Below are 24,364 nucleotides of genomic sequence, written 5' to 3'. Positions count from 1 at the left end.
CTGTGACTGCGTGGGTTTCTGGTTTCTCCCCACATCCCAATGATGTGGGACGCTGTAGGATAATTGGCCCTCTGTAAACCAAACGCGACCCTCGCGTTACCAATGTTGACAGAACATTGACTTCTCCAATTTCAGGTAGTCCTTGCTTTCTCCCCCCTCCCCAACCCCCCCCCCCCCCCCTCCCCCCCCCGCCTTCCCAGCTCTCCCACAGCCTACTGTCCCCACCTCTTCCTTTCTTCTTCCCCCCCCCCACATCACTGAAGAAGGGTCTCGACCTGAAACGTCGCCTATTCCTTGGCTCCATAGATGCTGCCTCACCCGCTGAGTTTCTCCAGCATTTTTGTCTACCTTCGATTTTTCCAGCATCTGCAGTTCTTTCTTAAAGCAATTCACGTTCAGTTCAAGCATCTCGGCAAAGAAATGTTTTTTTTCTCTATTTTTTTTTTAACTTCAGTTGGAATTAAATGATCTGAACTAATTGAACAAATTCTCTATATTTTTTCCAGTTTTGCTACAAAAAAAGGGTGTACAAGCAAGCCCACGTTGATGAGAAACAGATTTCAAAGCTTCATACCAAGGTGAGTGTGTTTGAAGATGTCGGTACGTTGTAATTACAACTGGTGCGTCACGGTGGTGCAGCGGTAGAGTTGCTGCCTCACAGCGCCTGTAGCGCGGGAGACCCGGGTTCGATCCCGACTGCGGGCGCTGTCTGTACGGAGTTTGTACCTTCTCCCCGTGACCGCGTGGGTTTTCTCCGGGTGCTCTGCTTTTCCGAAGATTTCCAGGTTTGTGGGTTAATTGGCTTGGCGTATGTGTAAATTGTCCCCAGTGTGTGTAGGATAGTATTAATGTGTGGGCATCGCTGGTCGGTGCGGACTGGGTGGGCCGAAGGGCCTGTTTCCGCACTAAACTAAATTAAACGTTAGTACCTCCACCAATGTAAAGCACTTTGACCAACGAGGGTTGTTTTTTAAATGTGCTATATAAATAAAAGTGACTTGACTTGACTTGCCTGTGTCAGGCCAGTCATACCTTCTCACAATGTGCTGGAATAACTCAGCGGGTCAGGCAGCATCCCTGGAGAACATAGATAGATGATGTTTCAGTTCGAGACCCTTCTTCAGACTGCCCAAAGGTGACAGTGTGGTTAAAATACTGGACTAGAGATGGCTTCTCCACCACTGGACTCAGGTTCAAATCCCATCACTGCTGGTGTGGAGTTTAAACTCAGTGAATCATTTAGAATGGAACAAGTTGAAATGAAATGCCTACAAGGGTTTCGGCCCGAAACGTCGCCTATTTCCTTCGCGCCATAGATGCTGCTGCACCCGCTGAGTTTCCCCAGCAATTTTGTGTACCTTCGATATTCCAGCATCTGCAGTTCCCTTTTGAACACTTTGCCTACAATGCCTACTATGTTCTGTTGTGCTGAAGCAAAGCAAGAATTTCATTGTCCTATCAGGGACATGTGACGATAAACTCACTTGAACTTGAACTTGAACTTGAGCCCAGTTAGTTTTGGGGCGGCACGGTGGCGTAGCGCTCGAGTTGCAGCCTTACAGCGCCAGACTCCCGGGTTCGATCCTGACGAAGGGTGCTGTCTGTGTGGAGTTTGTATGTTCTCCCTGCGACCGCGTGGGTTTTCTCCGGGTGCACCTGTTTCCTCCCACACTCCAAAGACTTTGTAGGTTAATCGTCTCTAGTGTGTCGGATAGAACTAGTGTGCAGGTGATTGCTGGTCGGCGCAGACACGGTGAGATACAGGGCCTGTTTCCACGCTGTATATTTAAACTAAACTAAACTCTACTATGCATGTTCTCCGTGCCTGACCCGTTGAGTTACTTCAGCGTTTTTGTGTTTTTTCCTTGGTAAACTAGCATCAGCTGTTCCTTGTTTTTGTGCTTTCTCACTTGCTCAAGTTATAACCATATAACCATATAACAATTACAGCACGGAAACAGGCCATCTCGACCCTTCTAGTCCGTGCCGAACACGTATTCTCCCCTAGTCCCATATACCTGCGCTCAGACCATAACCCTCCATTCCTTTCCCGTCCATATAACTATCCAATTTATTTTTAAATGATAAAAACGAACCTGCCTCCACCACCTTCACTGGAAGCTCATTCCACACAGCCACCACTCTCTGAGTAAAGAAGTTCCCCCTCATGTTACCCCTAAACTTCTGTCCCTTAATTCTCAAGTCATGTCCCCTTGTTTGAATCTTCCCTACTCTCAGTGGGAAAAGCTTATCCACGTCAACTCTGTCTATCCCTCTCATCATTTTAAAGACCTCTATCAAGTCCCCCCTTAACCTTCTGCGCTCCAAAGAATAAAGCCCTAACTTGTTCAACCTTTCTCTGTAACTTAGTTGCTGAAACCCAGGCAACATTCTAGTAAATCTCCTCTGTACTCTCTCTATTTTGTTGACATCCTTCCTATAATTAAGTTCAAGCTCAAGTGAGTTGATTGTCATGTGTCCCTGATAGGACAATGAAATTCTTGCTTTGCTTCAGCACACAGAACATAGTAGGCATTTACTACAAAACAGATCAGTGTGTGCATATACCATAATATAAATATACACACATGAATAAATAAACTGATAAAGTGCAAATAACAGAAATGGGTTATTAATAATCATTTATAATTAATAATAATCAATAATAATTAATGCTCAGTTACCTAGTAACGTCTTAGGAGTTAATAAATTATCTGCATCTTATTTTTTTAAAGAAAATGAATGATGTGATCTTGTTGCAATTCGAATAAAGGACAAATTTATTGAGTAAAAATAATATTTCGGTGAAATGACTAACTTTGTCAGAAAGTTCCACGTGGTTTAGTTTTGTTTCGGGTAGCTTATTGTCACGTGTACCGAGGCACGGTGAAAAGCTTTTGTTGCGTGCTTACCAGTCAGCGGAAATTACAATCGAGCCGTTCACAGTGTACAGATATATGATAAAGGGAATAAAGTGAATATAATTTAGTTCAAGGTAAAACCAGTAACGTCTCATCAAAGGTCGACAAAAGTGCTGGAGAAACTCAACGGGTGCAGCAGCATCTATGGAGCGAAGGAAATAGGCAACGTTTCGGGACGAAACGTTGCCTATTTCCTTCGCTCCATAGATGCTGCTGCACCCGCTGAGTTTCTCCAGCACTTTTGTCTACCTTCGATTTTCCAGCATCTGCAGTTCCTTCTTAAACACGTCTGATCAAATGTTTAAGAAGGAACTGCAGAAGGGTTTCGACCCAAAACGTTGCCTATTTCCTTCGCTCCATAGATGCTGCCTCACCCGCTGAGTTTCTCCAGCACTTTTGTCTAAGATAGTCCGAGGGTCTCCAAAGAGGGAGACTGAGTAATTTGCTCTGTGCTTGCGTATAGTTGACATGTAGCCATATCACTGAAACTTATTTTTCAAATTTCCCAAATGCCTTTATCGACACTAGTGACTGCCAAACTGCTATGCCATGTTGGCAAAGCGGTAGGCAACATTCCTGAGTATTCGCAGCTGTGTATATTGGCTTTGGGGGGTTGGCGTATTTAATCTTGCAAACTATTTGACCTGTCTAATTGCATACCGCAGTAATTGTGTTTAAGTTTCATTCTGGTTTGAGTTTCGGCTCGTGGCTGGCAGTGGTAGTCGGCCTGGCTCGACAGAGGAACAACATGGAGTGGCTTCTTCCAAGAATGTCAACCTCCCTAAATTCAGACCGAGGAGAAGAGAAAATAATTGGCTTGTGCGCTGGGCTGAGTCACCTGGACCTCAAAGCTGTGCCTGGAAATTGGAAATGGGGACTTTTTGTTTTGGAGACACAGCGTGGAAACAGGCCCTTCGGCCCACCGAGTCCGCACCGACCAGTGATCCCCGCACGCTAACACGATCCTACACACACTGGGGACAATTTTTCATTTATACCAAGGCAATAAGCCTACAAACCCGTACGCCTGTGGTGTGTGGGAGGAAACCGAAGATCTCGGAGAAAACCCACGCGGTCACGGGAGAGCGTGCAAACTCCACACTGACAGCACCCGTAGTCGGGATCGAACCGGGTCTCTGGTGCTATAAGGACTGTAAGGCAGCAACTCTGCTGCTGCACCACCATGCCGCCCCTTCTTGTCCAAAATCTATTTTAAATGTTGTTATAGTGTCTGCCTCAACCATTTCTTCTGTTGGATCCTTCCATCGATATCCCACCCACTGTGTGGAAAAGCTGCCCCTCAGGCTCCTGTTAAATCAGATTCAGATTCAGATTCAACTTTAACTGTCATTGTCCGTGTACAGTCCAGAGACAACGAAATCTTTCTCGTCTCACTTGAAACCAAAGCCGTCTAGCTCTTGATTCCAATTTATTCCCCTCGTGAGTTTATACATCTCTACCAGATCATCACTCAGTCTTCTTTGTTCTGTGAAATAAAATCCCAGCCTGACCAACCTCTCCCTTTAACCCTGTCCCTTGAGTCCTGGCAACGTCCTCGGAAATCTTCCCTGCACTATTTGCAGTTTAATGACATCTTTCCCAAAGCAGGAATATCCAAACCTGAGCAGCAAACCCCAGGTGCGATGGCAATGGACAAGAATACGTCTAGGCACTCATTTTTTATGTGTCATTTATGGCAGAGCATAAAATTCCCATTTTTCATTCTTATCCAATTTGTAGGCAAACGTAAGCGGTGATAGTAAAAAAGATCATATTTTTTTCTAAAGATAGGCACAAAATGCTGCAGTAATTCAGTAGATCAGGCAGTTTCTCTGGGGAGAAGGAATAGATGACATTTCGGGTCAAAACTCTTCTTCAGACTGAAACATCATCTGTCCTTTCTCTTCACATATTAAAAACAGCAAACCAGACACAGCGTGGAAACAGGTATATTTCGGCCCACCGAGTCCATGCCGACCAGCGATCGTCTACACACTAGTTCTATGTTGTCCCAGTTTTGCATCCCACACACACAACAAACCTACAAACCTGCACGTCTTCGGAATGTGTGAGGAAAACCGGAGCAGCCGGAGAAAACCCGTGTGGTCACGGCAAGAGCGTGCAAACTCCGTACAGACAGCACCCGGGGTCAAGGTTGAACGCTGGTCTCTGGCGCTGTAAGGCAGCAACTCTACCACTGTGCCACCATGTTGCCTCAACTCCACCGGAAATTCCCTCTTTCGTGTAAGATTCCAGCATCTACAATACAGCCTCTTGTGCCTCCAGAGTAAATCATATCTCCTTTAGCACTGAAGTGCTGGTGGCCCTTTATCCAACATCCAGACGCAACTCTCCCCACTGTATTCACTGTGCTGACATCTTCTTTACAACTTGCAGCCCCAGGCTGAGGGGTTTTACAGTGAGAGAGAGTTTACATCCGATTAAAAGCCTTCACCTGTTCAGCTGCATTTATTTCTCACTGAAACACAAATCCGGTTATAATATTCAGGCTCCGTGGCACTTCAGCACATTTTTGGGGAAATGTTTTTGTTTTAAACAAGAGCAAGGAACCAAAAATCCCCCAGAGCAAACTATGCGTTGTTGCTTTTTGGTCTCTCCTTGCTTTGTCTGGAGCAAGCAGGACTGGGAATTACCCGCGTATTAGACTTGCTAATTGCTCCTCATCACGGGCAGTTGTTCCTCTGCAGTCGGGGGCAATAATGATCCTGTGGGTGTGGGCTGTGAACTAACGGGCCTGTCCCACTCGCCGATTTTTTAGGCAACTGCCGGCGACTGTCATAGTCGTAACAGGTCGCCGAAAAACCAGCGACAACCTACGTCATCCTGGCGGCAAGCTACGACAGCACCTACGTCAGGAGAAGTCAAGCTACGCTCATTGGCGTCAAAACCACTGAGGGCGAAAATTTTTCAACATGTTGAAAATTTAGCGCCGACCTGAAAGACGCTACGACTTTTTGCACGACCACCGGTGAACATGTGGCGACAAACTGGTCGGCAACAAATCACCTAATGCCCCTGTCCCACTTAGGAAACCTGAACGGAAACCTCTGGAGACTTTGCGCCCCACGCAAGGTTTCCGTGCAGTTCCCGGAGGTTGCAGGTGGTTGCGGGAGGTTGCGAGAGGTAGTGGAAGCGGGTAGGGAGACCGACAAAAACCTCCGGGAACCTCTGGGAACCGCACGGAAACCTTGGGTGGGGCGCAAAGTCTCCAGAGGTTTCCGTTCAGGTTTCCTAAGTGGGACAGGGGCATTAGTGTACCTTGTGGTGGTAATGGTGACTCGGGCCATCTTCAAGCTGTGTTGTGTCTTGTTTCCTTCAGGCCAACCTTAGAAAATTAATGGATCACGTTCAGCATCACGTCATCGAGAAAATCACAAAGATGCTGGATCGTGGGTTGGATCCCAACTACTACGACTCCGAGACTGGAGGTATGTTAATGAGTGGGTGGCCTTGACATAGAGTGTTTGTACCTCCGCATCTACGGATTACAGTCAGATGGCCATAGAGTCACACAGCGCAGAAACAGACCCTTCGACCCACTGTCTCTGCCGACCATCACGTTATTTCATTTAGTTTGGAGACGCAGCACGGAAACAGGCCCTTCGGCCCGACAAGACCATGCTGACCAGCGATCCCTGCACACTAGCCATATCCTGCACACATCAGGGACGATTTCAACAAGCCAATTAGCTTACAAACCTGCACGTTTTTGGAGTGTAGGAGGAAACCGGAGTGCCTGGAGAAAACCCAAGTGTTCACAGGGAGAATGTGCAAACTCCACACAGACAGCACAGTAGTCAGGATTGAACCTGGATTTCTGGCGCCGTAAGGCAGCAACTCTACCTGCTGCACCACCGTGTCTACACTTGTCTAATGGTGGGGTTCTAGTGAGTGTTATAGAGCAGAGAGTTGCAGGCAAGGCATCACAGGTTCATAGGGTGGTCAAAAAGGCTGTTGTTACATTGGCCTTCATCAGTCAGAGTGTCTGAAGAAGGCTCGACCTGAAACGTCACATATTCCTTATCTGCTGAGATGCTGCCCGACCCGCTGAGTTACTGAGTTAGATACTTTATGTATATCTACAGTGTAAACCAGCATCTGCAGTTCTAGGTGTTGGCGAGGCCACATTTAGAGTATTTTGTTCATTTCTGGGCACCGTGTTGTAGGAAAGATGTCAAGCTGGAAAGGGTGCAGAGAAGACTTACGAGGATTTGTACCAGCACTCGAGGGTCTGAGCTACAGGGAGAGGTTGAGCACTCTTCTTTGGAACGCAGGAGGATTACAGGGGTGATCTTATAGAGGTGTTCAAAATTGTGAGAGGAATAGATTAGCTAAATGCACAGTCTCTTGCTCAGAGTACGGGACTTGAAGGGCCGAATGGCCTACTCCTGCACCTGTTGTCTACTGTCTATTGTCTATAAATCATTTTAAGTCTGAGATCATTACATCTTTGCACCTGCAAGAAACTGCAGATTCTGGTTTACAAAAAGAGACACAAACTGCTGGAGTAACTCAGCGGGTCAGGCAGCATCTCTGGAGAAAAGGAATAGGTGACGTTTCGGGTCTGAAGAAGGCTTCCGAAGGTTGAAGACTTTTAGTTAATTTGTGCCTCTTGTACTTTCTTTGTAATATTGGGTTAACCGACTATGGAAGCAACAGGTGACAGAGTACATTTGATGTCGTGAGGGAGCGTGTGAACACGTTGCACCACCTTGTGGCCAGTTTCAGTGTTGCAGTGGTAACGAAAAACCATCATCTTCCTGTATTTGCTTTCACTAATTCTCATCCCAAAGTTAGTCATTGTGTCAAAGATTCATACAGTGTGGAAACAGGCCCTTTGGCCCAACTTGCCCGTACCAATAAACTTGTCCCATTTACACTAGTCCCACTTGCCTGCCTTTGACCCAGATCCCTCTAAACCTGTCCTATCCATGTACCTGTCTAAATGTTTCTGAAACATTGCGATGCTTCCTGCCTCAGCTATTATCTCCAGCAGCTCGTTACATACACCTTTTGTGTGAAAAAGTTAAGGGCCTGTCCCACTTGGCCGACCTAATCCGCGAGTTCTGGCGAGTTTGCCCTCGACTCATACTCGCAGCATGGTCGACACAAGGTCGTAGGAGGTCTTCGTAACTCTCCTTCGTGCTCGAGAGTGGTCTCCGCGTACTCGAGGCCTCAGCTGGGTCGCGGCGGTTTTTTCAAATGTTAAAAAATGCCCGCGGGGTAAAAAAAGTCGCAATGGAAAAAATCGATACTTTTTTTACTCGTAGGTTTAGTCGTAGTAGGTCGGCATGTTAGTCGTAGGTAATCGAGGGTAGTCGAAGGCAGTCGTAGATAGTCTTCATCATCGTCGAAGGGAGGTCGAAGGGAGGTCGAAGGAGATCGAAGGAGGTCGTCTTCACTCTCCACTATTCGGTGTCTAATTTTCCCGAAGCTAGTCGTAGCTAGTTGTAGCTGGTCTTCAACATAGTCGAAGGAGGTCTTCAACATGTCATTTTTTCAAACTCTTCTAAACTCGCCAATTAGGTCGCCCAAGTGGGACAGCCCCTTTACCCCTCAGGTTCCTATAAAATGTAGCCCCCCGCCCCCCCCCCCTCACCTTAAACCTCAGTCTTCTGGTTTTCGATTCCCCTACCCTGTGCATCTACCCAATCTATTTCTCTCATGTTTGTCCCTACCAATTAAATACTTCTGAAATGTCATCATTTTTATCGGAAACACAGCAGCCAATTCCCATGCAGTTGTATCCGACAAACACCAATGTGATTCATGGCTCGATCATCGCCTGCAGTGATGTAGTTTAAGGGATGAATATAATTTAATACATTGAGGAGATCCACCCTGACCGTTTTTGAATTATGTCATGTGACCTGTTATGTCTCTTTCGGGATGGCAAATGGAGTCCCTAGACTGGGACTTGAATCCAAAAACCCAGCCGTAGTTTAGGATTAGCAAGTGGACAACATCTACTTATAGACAATAGACAATAGGTGCAGGAGTAGGTCATTCGGCCCTTCAAGCCAGCACCGCCATTCAATGTGACCATGGCTGATCATCCCCAATCAGTACCCCGTTCCTGCCTTCTCCCCATATCCCCTGACTCCGCTATTTTTAAGAGCCCTATCTAGCCCTCTCTTGAAAGCATCCAGAGAACCTGCCTCCACCGCCCTCTGAGGCAGAGAATTCCACAGTTTCACCACTCTCTTCCTCGTCTCTGTACTTGTCAGCATAAAGTTTGAGTTTGAGTTGAGTTTAGTTTATTGTCACGTGTACCGAGGTACAGTGAAAAGCTTTTGTTGCGTGCTAACCAGCCAATGGAGAAACAATATATGATTACAATCAAGCCATACATGATAAAGGGAATAGCGTAAATAATGTTTGGTGCAAGGTGTAAAGTCCAGTGAAGTCCGATCAAAGATAGTCCAAGGGTCTCCAATGAGGTAGACAATAGCTTAACACTGCTCTCTGGTTGTTGGTAGGATGGTTCGGTTGCCTGATGACATCTGGGAACAAACGGTCCCTGAATCTGGAGTGGTGCGTTTTCACACTTCTATACCTTTTGGTAAAATTTATAAATTGACCCTAGTGTGTAGGACAGTGCTAGTGTACGGGGCGATTGCTGGTAGACGCGGACTCGGTCGTCAAAGGGCCCGTTTCCGCGCTGTACCTCTAAAACTAAAACTTATAAATAACTGAAGATCGGTTGTAAATGTGCTGCCTGGAATTGTGTCTCTGTAAGAACGGACGTCTTTGTACATGTGCCACGCACGTGTGCTTGAGTGTGTGTTTGAGCGTGCGATTGCAGCACACTCACTGACTAACCGTGAGGCGATTTCACCCTCACAGAAACTCCGCTGACTTTGGCCGCCCAACTCGAGGCTCCTGTGGATGTCATCAAGGCCTTGCGTAACGGAGGTGCCCACTTGGACTTCAGAGGCAAGGATGGGGTGACAGCTTTACACAAGGCTGCCCGGGCCAAGAACCACACGGCACTCATGGTACGTTCCTGTAGCCTGATCCACACAGTCAAGAGCGTTTTATCATCATAAAGGGGCTGCCCCACTATACGAGCTAATTCTCTCTTGAGTTTAAAAAAAAATCAAACTCGTGGTAAGCACGTAGAATGTACGTAGCGGGTACGCCGGAGCTCGGGGACGTCTCTTAGCGGCTCGTAACGCTAACGGCAGGTACTTCGGAAAGGCGGTAAGCTCGTGAAGACTCGTGAAGATTTTTCAACATGTAGAAAAATGTCCACGAGATCCCCGAGTACCTACGAGCGGCCATTACTGTAATTCTCCGAGTTCGACTCAGGGGAAACTCGGGAGAACTCTTGAATTAGCTCGTACAGTGGGACAGCCCCTTAAGTCCCAGATGGAACAATGAAATTCTTACTTGCAGCAGCATGGCAGTTCTCCCATCCAATACTGATTGTATCTACACTCCACACATCCATCCACCCATGTTTGTGGACTCCTATATATCGGCGAGACAAAACGCAGGCTCGGCGATCGTTTCGCTGAACACACCCGCTCAGTCCGCCTAAAACTATCTAAACCTCCCTAAACACTTTAATCTCCCTCCCATTCCCACACTGACCTTTCTGTCCTGGGCCTCCTCCATTGTCAGAGTTAGGCACAGCACCGCATATTTCGCTTGGTCGCTTACATGCCAGAGCTATGAACATTGACTTCTTTAAGTAAGTCAAGTAACCCTTGCTTTTCCTCTCTCTCCATCCCTCCCCCTTCCCAGTGCTCCGACCAGCCTGACTGTCTCCGACTACATTTTATCTCTGTTTGCTTTGTTGTTACCTTCTCCCCGCTAACAATGATCTATCCTACAGTTTCCTTGAACCACATCACCTTTGTCCTGTTTTCACACCTTACACTTCCTTATCTATGTATCTTCCTCTCCCCTGACTTCAGTCTGAAGAAGGGTGTCGACCCGAAACATCCCGAATAGTGAAAGGCCTGGGTAGAGTGGATGTGGAGAGGATGTTTCCACTAGTGGCAGAGACTAGGGCCATAGGTCATAGCCTCAGAATTTTTTTAGGAAGGAGATGAGGAGGAATTTCTTTAGAGGTTGGTGAATCTGTGGAACTCATTGCCGCAGAAGGCTGTGGAGGCCAAGTCAGTGGATATTTTTAAGGCAGATTGATACATAGAAACATAGAAACATAGAAATTAGGTGCAGGAGTAGGCCATTCGGCCCTTCGAGCCTGCACCGCCATTCAATATGATCATGGCTGATCATCCAACTCAGTATCCCGTACCTGCCTTCTCTCCATACACTCTGATCCCCTTAGCCACAAGGGCCACATCTAACTCCCTCTTAAATATAGCCAATGAACTGGCCTCGACTACCCTCTGTGGCAGGGAGTTCCAGAGATTCACCACTCTCTGTGTGAAAAAAGTTCTTCTCATCTCGGTTTTAAAGGATTTCCCCCTTATCCTTAAGCTGTGACCCCTTGTCCTGGACTTCCCCAACATCGGGAGCAATCTTCCTGCATCTAGCCTGTCCAACCCCTTAAGAATTTTGTAAGTTTCTATAAGATCCCCTCTCAATCTCCTAAATTCTAGAGAGTATAAACCAAGTCTATCCAGTCTTTCTTCATAAGACAGTCCTGACATCCCAGGAATCAGTCTGGTGAACCTTCTCTGCACTCCCTCTATGGCAATAATGTCCTTCCTCAGATTTGGAGACCAAAACTGTACGCAATACTCCAGGTGTGGTCTCACCAAGACCCTGTACAACTGCAGTAGAACCTCCCTGCTCCTATACTCAAATCCTTTTGCTATGAAAGCTAACATACCATTCGCTTTCTTCACTGCCTGCTGCACCTGCATGCCCACTTTCAATGACTGGTGTACCATGACACCCAGGTCTCGCTGCATCTCCCCTTTTCCTAGTCGGCCACCATTTAGATAATAGTCTGCTTTCCTGTTTTTGCCACCAAAATGGATAACCTCACATTTATCCACATTATACTGCATCTGCCAAACATTTGCCCACTCACCCAGCCTATCCAAGTCACCTTGCAGTCTCCTAGCATCCTCCTCACAGCTAACACTGCCCCCCAGCTTAGTGTCATCCGCAAACTTAGAGATATTGCCTTCAATTCCCTCATCCAGATCATTAATATATATTGTAAATAGCTGGGGTCCCAGCACTGAGCCTTGCGGTACCCCACTAGTCACTGCCTGCCATTGTGAAAAGGACCCGTTTACTCCTATTCTTTGCTTCCTGTTTGCCAGCCAGTTCTCTATCCACATCAATACTGAACCCCCAATGCCTTGTGCTTTAAGTTTGTAAACTAATCTCTTATGTGGGACCTTGTCGAAAGCCTTCTGGAAGTCCAGATACACCACATCCACTGGTTCTCCCCTATCCACGCTACTAGTTACATCCTCGAAAAATTCTATAAGATTCGTCAGACATGATTTACCTTTTGTAAATCCATGCTGACTTTGTCCAATGATTTCACCACTTTCCAAATGTGCAGCTATCCTATCTTTAATAACTGATTCTAGCAGTTTCCCCACTACCGATGTTAGACTAACTGGTCTGTAATTCCCCGTTTTCTCTCTCCCTCCCTTCTTAAAAAGTGGGGTTACGTTTGCTACCCGCCAATCCTCAGGAACTACTCCAGAATCTAAAGAGTTTTGAAAGATTATTACTAATGCATCCACTATTTCTGGAGCTACTTCCTTAAGTACTCTGGGATGCAGCCTATCTGGCCCTGGGGATTTATCGGCCTTTAATCCATTTAATTTACCCAACACCACTTCCCGGCTAACCTGGATTTCACTCAATTCCTCCAACTCCTTTGACCCGCGGTCCCCTGCTATTTCCGGCAGATTATTTATGTCTTCCTTAGTGAAGACGGAACCAAAGTAGTTATTCAATTGGTTCGCCATATCCTTGTTCCCCATGATCAAATCACCTGTTTCTGACTGCAAGGGACCTACATTTGTTTTAACTAATCTTTTCCTCTTCACATATCTATAAAAACTTTTGCAGTCAGTTTTTATGTTCCCTGCCAGTTTTCTTTCATAATCTATTTTTCCTTTCCTAATTAAGCCCTTTGTCCTCCTCTGCTGGTCTCTGAATTTCTCCCAGTCCTCCGGTATGCTGCTTTTTCTGGCTAATTTGTACGCATCATCCTTCGCTTTGATACTATCCCTGATTTCCCTTGTTATCCACGGATGCACTACCTTCCCTGATTTATTCTTTTGCCAAACTGGGATGAACAATTTTTGTAGTTCATCCATGCAGTCTTTAAATGCCTTCCATTGCATATCCACCGTCAACCCTTTTAGAATTAATTGCCAGTCAATCTTGGCCAATTCACGTCTCATACCCTCAAAGTTACCTTTCTTTAAGTTCAGAACCATTGTTTCCGAATTAACAATGTCACTCTCCATCCTAATGAAGAACTCAGCCATATTATGGTCACTCTTGCCCAAGGGGGCACGTACAACAAGACTGCTAACTAACCCTTCCTCATTACTCAATACCCAGTCTAAAATAGCCTGCTCTCTCGTTGGTTCCTCTACATGTTGATTTAGATAACTATCCCGCATACATTCCAAAAAATCCTCTTCCTCAGCACCCCTGCCAATTTGATTCACCCAATCTATATGTAGATTGAAGTCACCCATTATAACGGTTTTGCCTTTGTCGCACGCATTTCTAATTTCCTGTTTGATACCATCTCCAACTTCACTACTACTGTTAGGTGGCCTGTACACAACACCCACCAGCGTTTTCTGCCCCTTAGTGTTTCGCAGCACTACCCATACCGATTCCACATCCTGCAAACTAATGTCCTTCCTTTCCATTGCGTTAATCTCCTCTCTAATAAGCAACGCTACCCCACCTCCTTTTCCTTTCTCTCTATCCCTCCTGAATATTGAATATCCCTGGATGTTCAGCTCCCAGCCTTGGTCACCCTGGAGCCATGTCTCCGTGATCCCAACTATATCATAGTCATTAATAGCTATCTGCACATTCAACTCATCCACCTTATTACGAATGCTCCTTGCATTGAGACACAAAGCCTTCAGGCTTGTTTTTACAACACTCTTACCTCTTATACAATTTTGTTGAAAAGTGGCCCTTTTTGATTTTTGCCCTGGATTTTCCAGCCTGCCACTTTTACTTTTCACCTTGCTACCTATTGCTTCTACCCTCATTTTACACCCCTCTGTCTCTACGCTCACACATTTAAGAAACCCTTTCCCTTTAACTCCATCCTCCACTAGCCCATTCGACACCCCACCCCCCTTATTCAGTTTAAAACCACCCGTGTAGCAGTGGCAAACCTGCCTGCCAGAATGCTGGTCCCACACCTGTTAAGATGCAATCCGTCCCTTTTGTACAGTTCCCCCTTACCCCAAAACAGATCCCAGTGATCTAAGAATCTAAATCCCTGCCCCGTGCACCAGTTCCTCAGCCACAATGGAGTCTCCCACTACAATGGCGTTGCCTGCCTTAGGCCTTTTTGGTTTTGGCTCAACAGCCCTATTCGCATCACAAGCCAGTCCGCCGCCCAGTGTAAACACCTCTTCTGTCCCGACAGCTTCTAAGTGGGTGAACCTGTTCACAAGAGGTACAACACCCGGGGATGTTGGCATTCCATGCTTCCCTCCCGTTCTCACTGTCTCCCACCTTCTCTCTTCCAGTACCTTAGGTGTAACAATCGTACTGTAAGACTTGTCAAGGAACGACTCCGTTTCTCGGACGAACCGGAGGTCATCCACTTGCTTCTCCAGTTCCCCAACACGGCCCTTCAGGAGCTCTACCTGGATGCACTTTTCGCATTTGTCGCAGCCAGAGGCACCAGCGGTGTCCTTGACCTCTCACATACTGCAAGCATCGCACTGAATCAGCTTGCCTGACATCTCCTTCTTTCGTCTCTCCCTCTGCAGTGTTTTGCGTAGTCTCCTCTCCTCAGCCTCCTCTCCGAAGACTCTCGAGCCAAAGACTCGCACTTTTCTCACAGGGCACTTCACTCACAAGGCCGCTCACTCACTGCTGCTCCCTAAGAGCAGTCTTACTTAAATTGACTGATAAATTGCCTGATTTACCAATTTACAAACCAAATTCCTCAGTTTTCAGCTGTTTTCCCAGCACTGACTCACTTCTCTCCTCCCACTTGGGCTAGAGCCAATCAGTCATATCTCTTGCTAATCTCCCCCTGCTGCTGCTGTTGTTGCTCCCAAAGCTACAGCAGTTCTGAGTCAAGTCTGCCTGTCCTTGACCTGTACTTAAACTGTTTTCACTTCTCTCCTCCCACTTGGGCTAGAGCCAATCATTCTTGATTAGTGTGGGTGTCAGAGGTTATGTTGAAAAGGCATAAGAATGGGGTTGAGAGGGAAAGATAGATCAGCCATGATTGAATGACAGAGTAGACTTGATGGGTCGAATGGCCGAATTCTGCTCCTATGACTTATGAACTGTTGAACGTATGATATGTTTACGAACTCGTCTGATATAAAAGGTGCAGGGATTGTGTAAACTCTGCTCTTAAACCATCCTGCAATGGGTTGACCTGCAGAGGGCCCACAAGAGCAAGAATTGCACCTTCAGCTGGTGCGACCTGGTTTACCATGAGATGCATTGAGTCTGTGGCACCGCAACAGGCCATTTAACTCGAAGATAGACAGAAAAAACCAGAGTAACTCAACGGGTCGTCAGGCAGCATCTCCGGAGAGAAGGGATGGGAGACGTTTCGGGCCGCGACCCTTCTTCAGACTGAGAGTCGGGAGAGAGGGAGTCTAGAGATATGGAAGGTCAAGGTGTGAAAATGACAGTTCAAAGCGGATGTGAATAAGGAAATGTAGAACGGTTCACTGTCAGCTGAGGGGAGGGTGACTACAGGGCATACAATCAGTAGTATTCAATCAGGGCAGTAGAACTAGTCAGATAACTATGATGAGGGAGGGACAGAGAGAGAGGGAAAGCAAGGGTTACTTGAAGTTGGAGAAATCAATATTCATACATTTAACTCGATTGATCTGTGCTGCCTGTCAGCATTGCCTGTCATCTTTATTCCTTTCTCCCTTTCTGCTCGTTAGAGTTCCCTGAAGATCATCCAACGATCAGTTTATCTGCTGTAACTGTTCGCGGGTTATTTAAGTTCCAAATCCGTCAGGCAGCGTCTGTGGAGGGAATGGACAGGCAACGTTTTGGGTTGGGAGCCTCCTTCACACTGACTCAGCAGGGGAAAGGCTTTTTGTTACTTGATCCCCTTTGCAATCCACAATCACCTGGTTTTGTGCTATAAACACTCCTGCCTTCTCTCCTTTCCCAGTCCTGTCACACACAAACACACATGCACACACGCACGCACGCACGCACACACACACACAGACACACACACGCACATACACACACACACACACACACACACACACACACACACACACACACACACACACACACACACACACACACACACACACACACACACACACACACACACACACACACACACACACACACACACACACAAGCAATAATAACGCAAAGATAAATCATTACCCTCAAGTATATTTTCATCCTGAGTTTATTTGGAGATCACAGTGTTTAATAGTCTAATGGTTGCAGGAAGAAAGCAGGAGTGAAATGAGTGTGACCAGGGTGTAGAGGGTCTTTGATGATGCTGGCAGCAACTCCTGTAGATCCCTTCAATGGTGTGGAGGTCAGCTCCCATGGTGGACTGGGCAGCGTTCACCGCTTTGTGCAGGCCACAGATATTGCAATGGAAAGTTACATTTTAAAGGGAAGGATCATTTATTATTCCGTGTGCTGGTAACTGCTAAAGAATCTTTGACAAAACACTGAGCCATCAGTGAGCACTCGACTCCTATGAAAATAGTGAGTTGGTTGTCGTTAAAATACCTTCCATAGCAGCACTTAAGCCAATCATTTTAACATTTTGATTGGCAAGGATTATAAAATAATGACAATCTACTGAATTAGAAGTTAAAATGTTATCAACACTGTGCCTTTGGCCTTGCATTTTAACTGCGTGTTATTAATAATAGATTTGCCAAGGAACTGTCAAGGGCTCTGAATTAATGGAGGCAGTAATAAAAGGAACATGTCTCCTGATGTCCATTACAGCAGGGACCCTTCACATTTTGAGAGTTTCCAATGCATTATAGGCATCCTTGAGAGGGTTTGTCTTCCTCTGGCATTCATGGTAAGCGACAGAGACAGTTTCCACAGCTGATCAAAGGATTCTCAGCTGTCAGCTGCATTCATGGAGATGAATATGAATTGACAAACATCACACAGGCTTCCCTTCTTATTAATTTTAGAGATACAGCGCAGAAACAGGCCCTTCGGCCCACCGAGTCTGGGCAGAATGCTGGAGTAACTCAGCAGGACATGCAGCATCTCTGGAGAGAAGGAATGGGCGACGTTTCAGGTCGAGACCCTTCTTCAGACTGGATAGTACTCGCTAGAATTTAGAAGATTGAGGGGGGATCTTATAGAAACTACAAAATTCTTAAGGGGTTGGACAGGCTAGATGCAGGAAGATTGTTCCCGATGTTGGGGAAGTCCAGAACAAGGGGTCACAGTTTAAGGATAAGGGGGAAGTCTTTTAGGACCGAGATGAGGAAAACATTTTTCACACAGAGAGTGGTGAATCTGTGGAATTCTCTGCCACAGAAGGTAGTTGAGGCCAGTTCATTGGCTATAATTAAGAGGGAGTTAGATGTGGCCCTTGTGGCTGAAGGGATCAGAGGGTATGGAGAGAAGGCAGGTACGGGATACTGAGTTGGATGATCAGCCATGATCATATTGAATGGCGGTGCAGGCTCGAAGGGCCGAATGGCCTACTCCTGCACCTATTTTCTATGTTTCTATGTTGATCTGAAACGTCACCCATTCCTTCTCTCCAGAGATGCTGCCTGACCCGCTGAGTTACTCCCGCTGTTTGTGTCTACCTTCGGTTTAAACCAGCATCTGCAGGTCCTTCTTACACATTTATTCCCTTATCATGTATCTGTGCACTGTCAATAACTTGATAGTAATCATTTATTGGCCTTTCCGCTGACTGGTTCACACACAACAAAGGTTTTTCACTGTACCTCGGTGCACGTGACAATAAACTAAGATAAACTAAGGCAGGAGAATGGGGTTGGGAGGGAAAGATAGACTAACCATGAGTGAATGGCAGAGCAGATGCGATGGGTGGAATGGCCTAATTCTGCTCCTTTAGCTTATGCACTTATGATACTGGCAGATGAGGAACACACCCGCTGAGTTTCTCCAGCATTTTTGTTGCCTATTTCCTTCGCTCCTTGGATGCTGCTTCACCCGCTGGGTAGATGCACAGAGTCTCTTGCCCAGAGCAGGGGAATCGAGGGCCAGAGGACATAGGTTCAAGGTGAAGGGGAAAAGATTTGATAGGAATCTGAGGGGTAACTTTTTCACACAAAGGGTGGTGGGTGTATGGAACAAGCTGCCAGAGGAGGTAGTTGAGGCTGGGACTATACTAACGTTTACGAAACAGTTAGACAGGTACATGGATAGGACAGGTTTGGAGGGATTATGGACCAAGCGTGGGCAGGTTGGACGAGTGGCAGTCACGGTGGCGCAGTGGTAGAGTTGCTGCCATACAGCAAAATGCAGCGCCAGAGACCCGGGTTCGATCCCGACTACGGGTGCTGTCTGTACGGAGTTTGCACGTTCTCCCCGTGATCTGCGTGGGTTTTTTCTGAGATCTTCGGTTTCCTCCCACACTCCAAAGATGCGCAGGTTTGTAGATTAATTGGCTTGATAAAAATGTTAAATTGTCCAAGTTGGTGATATGCAGAGTACTGCCCTGCTGACTACAACATTCAGAAGGTTCAGAAGGTGTAGAGGGGACATGTTGGCCGGTGTGGGCAAGTTGGGCCGAAGGGCCTGTTTGCACGCTGGTTCACTCTTCGAGTCTAAAGCAAACGTTCTCATCCGCCGCCCCTTGTGTTACTCGTAGACACTGCTGGAGCTGGGAGCATCGACCGACTACAAGGACAGCCGTGGTCTGACTCCCCTCTACCACACGGTGATGGTGGGAGGCGATCCTTACTGCTGCGAGCTGCTGCTTTACGAACATGCCTTCATCAGCTGTAAAGATGAAAATGGATGGCAGGAAATCCACCAGGTAAGTTCAAGTGTGAGTTTATTGTCATGTGTCCCTGTATAGGACAATGAAATTCTTGCTTTGCTTCAGCACACAGAACATAGTAGGCATTGACCACGAAACAGATCAGTGTGTCCATATACTTATAATATAAATATACACACACATGAATAAATAACCCGATAAAGTGCAAATAACAGATAATGGGTTATTAATAATCAGAGTTTTGTCCGAGCCAGGTTTAATAGCCTGATGGCTGTGGGGAAGTAACTATTCCTGAACCTGGTTGTTGCAGTCTTCAGGCTCCTGTACCTTCTACCTGAAGGTAGCGGGGAGATGAGTGTGTGGCCCGGATGGTGTGGGTCTTTGATGATACTGCCAGCCTTTTTGAGGCAGCGACTGCGATAAATCCCCTCGATGGAAGGAAGGTCAGAGCCGATGATGGACTGGGCAGTGTTTACTACTTTTTGTAGTCTTTTCCTCTCCAAGACGCTCAAGTTGCCGAACCAAGTCACGAATACTATTGTAGGTTGAAACACTCTTGGCCAACGCCCTTGAGACCAGAATGCTGGAGAAACTCAGCATGACAGGCAGCATTTCTGGAGAGAAGGTAATTGGCGACGTTTCAGGAAGTTTCGGGTCGAGACCCTTCTTCAGACTGACTGTCGTGACCCGAAACGTCACCTGTTACCTTCACTCCAGAGATGCTGCCTGTCCCGCTGAGTTACTCCAGCATTTTGTGTCTATCATCGATTTAATCCAGCATCTGCAGTTTTTTCCTATGCACAAGACTGGTACGTGTGGGAAGGAACTGCAGATGCTGGTTTTGAAGAAGGGTCTCAACCCGAAACGTCACCCATTCCTTTTATCCAGAGTTGCTGCCTTTCCTGATGAGGTACACCAGCATTTTTTAGGGTGACTAGTGGGGTACCGCAAGGTTCGGTGCTGGGACCGCAACTATTTACAATATATATTCATTATTTAGATGAAGGGATTACACGTAACATTAGCAAATTTGCAGATGACACAAAGCTGGTTGGCAGTGTGAACTGTGAGGAGGATGCTATGAGAATGCAGGGTGACTTGGACAGGTTGGGTGAGTGGGCAGATTCAGTTTAATGTGGATAAATGTGAGCTTATCCAGTTTGTTAGCAAAAACAGGAAGGCAGATTATTATCTAAATTGTGTCAAGTTGGGAAAAGGGGAAGTACAACGGGATCTGGAGGTCCTTGTTCATCAGTCAATGAAAATAAGCATGCAGGTACAGCAGGCAGTGAAGAAAGCAAATGCCGTGTTGGCCTTCATAACAAGAAGAGTTGAATATAAGAGCAAAGAGGTCCTTCTGCAGTTGTACAGGGCCCTGGTGAGACCTCACCTGGAGTATTGTGTGTAGTTTTGGTCTCCTGCAGTGTAGGTTCACTAGGTTAATTCCTGGGATGGCATGACTGTCATATGCTGAGAGAATGGAGCTGCTTGGTTCGTATACTCTGGAATTTAGAAGGATGAGAGGGTATCTTATTGAAACATATAAGATTGTTAAGGGTTTGGACATGCTAGAGGCAGGAAACATGTTCCCGATGTTGGGGGAGTCCAGAACCAGGGGCCATAGTCTAAGAATAAGTGGTAAGCCTTTAGAACGGAGATGAGGAGACACTTTTTCATACAGAGAGTTGTGAGTCTGTGGAATTCTCTGCCTCAGAGGGCGATGGAGGCCGGTTCTCTGGATACTTTCAAGAGAGAGCTAGATAGGGCTCTTAAAAATAGTGGAGTCAGGGGATATGGGGAGAAAGCAGGATATGGGTACTGATTGTGGATGATCAGCCATGATCACATTGAATGGCGGTGCTGGCTCAAGGGGCCGAATGGCCTACTCCTGCACCTATTGTCTATTGTCTATTATGTCTACACGAGACCAGAACGTGCAGGAAGGAACTGCAGATTCTGGTTTTAACCGAAGATAGACACAAAAAGGTTGAACTCAGCGGATCAGGCAGCATCTCTGGAGAAAAGGAATAGGTGACGTTTCGGGTCGAGACTATCCGAAGAAGGGTCTTGACCCAAAGCGTTACCTATCCCTTTTCTCCGGAGATGCTCCTGACCTGCTGACTTACTCCAGCATTTTGTGTCTGCCCTGGACCACAGAAAACCCAGCCACAGAAACTTCCACCTGATTTTCTTCCTCTGAGGCGGAGAACTGTTCTTTCCAGGTTTGGTGGGACCGTTGTGGGAATTGAAAGCTGGAGGGTTCCGAGACCGAAGCTTCCTTCAGCCGGCAACGCTCTCGGCTGAGATTGCTGAGGTTGCACTGGGAGGTTAATTAGGCACAGATTAATAGTTCATTTCTGTCCTTAAAATTAGTTAATTAGTACAAAACATGCTTTATCGCGGGAATTGCCGATCCACAGAATGCCGGCCAAGAGAGTTTCGTCCTTTCCTGTTCTAAGGATTCAAGGGCCTGTCCCACGAGGATTCGACGCCATGCAGCAAGCGCTACCTAACGTGGTCGCTTGAGCTGTACGGCCTCGCGGAGCCGGTCCCACTTCGATCGCCGGAGCCGTATGGAGTTGTGCGGAGCTGGTCCCGTCATCGCGCGGGGCTCCAAAAAACTGACCGTGTTCAAAAATTCCGCGCGGCAACAGCTTGCTGGCCCGCAGCCGCCTCAACGGCGTACGTCACGTGCGAACTTCCCGCGGACTTCGCTCGCACTTCATGTCACTCACTCGACTTCCGCGCGGCCCCCGCTTCTGGTTAGGTCGCGCTTGCCGCTTGGAGTCGCATGCTCGTGGGACAGGCCCTTAAAATTAAATTTTAGAGATACAGCATGGAAACAGGCCCTTCAGTCCACCGAGCCCGTGCTGACCAGCGACTGGCGCTATCCGACAATTGTTAGGGACAATAGGCCCTTCAGTCCACCGAGACCGTGCTGACCAGCGATCCCTGCACACTGGCGCTATCCGACAATTGTTAGGGACAATAGGCCCTTCAGTCCACCGAGCCCATGCTGACCAGCGATCCCTGCACACTGGCGCCATCCGACAATTGTTAGGGACAATTTACAATTTTTTACCAAAGCCAATTAACCCATTAACCTGTACGTCTTTGGGGGTGTGGGAGGAAATCAGAGCACCAGGAGAAAACTCACGGGGAGAAGGTACAAACTCCGTACACACAGCACCCGTAGTCGGGATCGAACCTGGGTTTCTGGCGCTGTAAGGCAGCAACTCTACCCCCTGCGCCACCATGCTGCCTCTAACATTTCTGCTTGGGTCATTGACGCATGAAAGTCTTGTCTTCAGGGTCCACTCAGGTAAAGATGAGGAATTTCAGTTGCAATTATAATAATCCAACACTAGAATCTCACGGTGATTTCAAGGGACCTCTTTTTTTTGCTCTGAATACGTATACTTTAATTGTGAAGAGGTTACACTATGGAATGAGTAATCCAGATATGAACTGATAGTCAGGAAATTGTTAGCTCGAATCCCCACAGGGCAATTGGAGAATGTGAATTTGACGAGAAGTTATTTGCAACAAAAACGCTGTGCACATTTTAACTGGTTCATCAACTAATTTGAGGCCTCGACTCATCCGCACTTAACACCATAAGACATCGGGGCAGAATGAGGCCATTCAGCCCATTGAGTCTGCTCATAGCTTCATAAGTGATAGGAGCAGAATTAGGCCATGTGGCCCATCAAGTCTATTCCGCCATTCAATTAAGGCTGATCTATTTTTCCGCCTTATCCCCATTCTCCTGCCTTCTCCCCATAACCGCTGACCCCCGTAATTAATCAAGGATCTATCAATCCCCACCTTAAAAATGCCCAATGACTTGGCCTCCACAGCCGGCTGTGACAACGAATTTCACAGATTCACCACCTCTGATTAAAGAAATGTCATTGTAAAGGTGCGTCCTTTTATTCTGAGGCTGTGCCGTCTTATAAGAAGAGAGATTGTTTTCTTAACACACAAAATATTCTGAAGGACATAAAGTGCTGGAGAACTCAACTCCCTGGAGAACACGGATAGGTGTCGATCCCGTACCCTTTCATGCATCTAGTCTCCCTCTCCCCTGACTCTCAGTCTGAAGAAGGGTCTCGACCCAAAACGTCACCATTGCCTTTCCTCCAGAGATGCTGCCTGTCCCACTGATTTACTCCAGCATTTTGCTTCTATCTTCAGTAGGTAAAATAGATGCAATTGGTTCAGAAATGCATTATATTTATTGAAATACCGTGCAGATAGAAGCAGAATATTGGCTTCACTCTGCTGCCATTTTCAATCATGCATGGAAATAACAAAAAACTGAGAGCTAAATAAGTGGAAAATCACTATTTTATTCGTTCCATTTATGGGCAGCGGTAGAGTTGCTGCCTTACAGCGCCAGAGAGCTGGCTTCAATCCTGACTTCAGGCGCTGCCCGTACTGAGTTTGTACATGCCCCCCATGACCTGCGTGGATTTTCTCCGAGTTCTTCAGTTGCATCCCACACCCCGAAAACGTACAGATTTGTAGTTTAATTGGCTTGGTGTAAATGTAAGTTGTCCTTGGTGTGTGTAGGATAGTCTTAATGTGCGGGGATCGCTGGTGAGCGCTGACTTGGTGGGCCGAAGGGCCTGTTTCCTCGCAGTAATTAAAACAATTTAAAAAATAAATAATATTCCAGAGAGAACGTCTTTGGAATAGTTTAATGTCTAAAGAGAGGGTGAGAAAAGCGCTTGGTTTAATGAATGTTGACAACTCTTACAGTCCTTGTCTTTATCATCACTGTGTGGAATCACTGGCATTGAGCACAGTAACATACAAGAGCAGATCAAAGGCTGCTTGTGACTCACCCGCACTTGTTCTACATTTTAGTTTAGAGAGACAACATGGAAACAGACCCTTCGGCCCATCGAGTCCGCACTGACCAGCGATCCCCGCACATTTAACACTGCACAAGCGACAATTTTACATTTATACCGGGACAATTAACCTACAAGCTTACAAACGTCCGTCTTTGGAGTGTGGGAGGAAACCGAAGATCTCGGAGAAAACCCACGCAGGTCACGGGGAGAATGTACACAACTCCGTACAGACAGCACCCGTAGTCGGGATTGAACCCGGGTCTCCGGCGCTGTAAGGCAGCAACTGTAGCGCTGCGCCACCGTGCCATCATTGTGACACCCAAACGTCTTTCCACCATCGCGTGGGAGTGTCTCGGACCAGAGGGCACAGTCTCAGAATAAAAGGACTCGCCTTTAGAAAGGAGATGAGAAGGAATTTCTTTAGTCAGAGGGTGGTG

General features: G+C 46.8%; 1 protein-coding gene across 6 annotated transcripts in view; it reads left to right on the top strand.

The window, feature by feature from the left end:
• shank2 (SH3 and multiple ankyrin repeat domains 2) overlaps positions 1-24,364 on the top strand; it is a 624,608-nt gene that overhangs the window by 160,250 nt on the left and 439,994 nt on the right. For all 6 annotated transcript variants that reach the window (XM_033038734.1, XM_033038735.1, XM_033038733.1 and 3 more), the window contains 4 exons: positions 507-578; positions 6,262-6,370; positions 9,789-9,940; positions 18,934-19,101. In XM_033038734.1, coding sequence (XP_032894625.1) covers positions 507-578; positions 6,262-6,370; positions 9,789-9,940; positions 18,934-19,101 — 501 coding nt within the window. The remainder of the gene's footprint in view (positions 1-506; positions 579-6,261; positions 6,371-9,788; positions 9,941-18,933; positions 19,102-24,364) is intronic.

The sequence above is a fragment of the Amblyraja radiata genome, chromosome 20 (assembly GCF_010909765.2).
Source record: "Amblyraja radiata isolate CabotCenter1 chromosome 20, sAmbRad1.1.pri, whole genome shotgun sequence".
Taxonomy (NCBI): domain Eukaryota; kingdom Metazoa; phylum Chordata; class Chondrichthyes; order Rajiformes; family Rajidae; genus Amblyraja; species Amblyraja radiata.
This window is presented reverse-complemented; position numbering and strand designations above follow the sequence as displayed.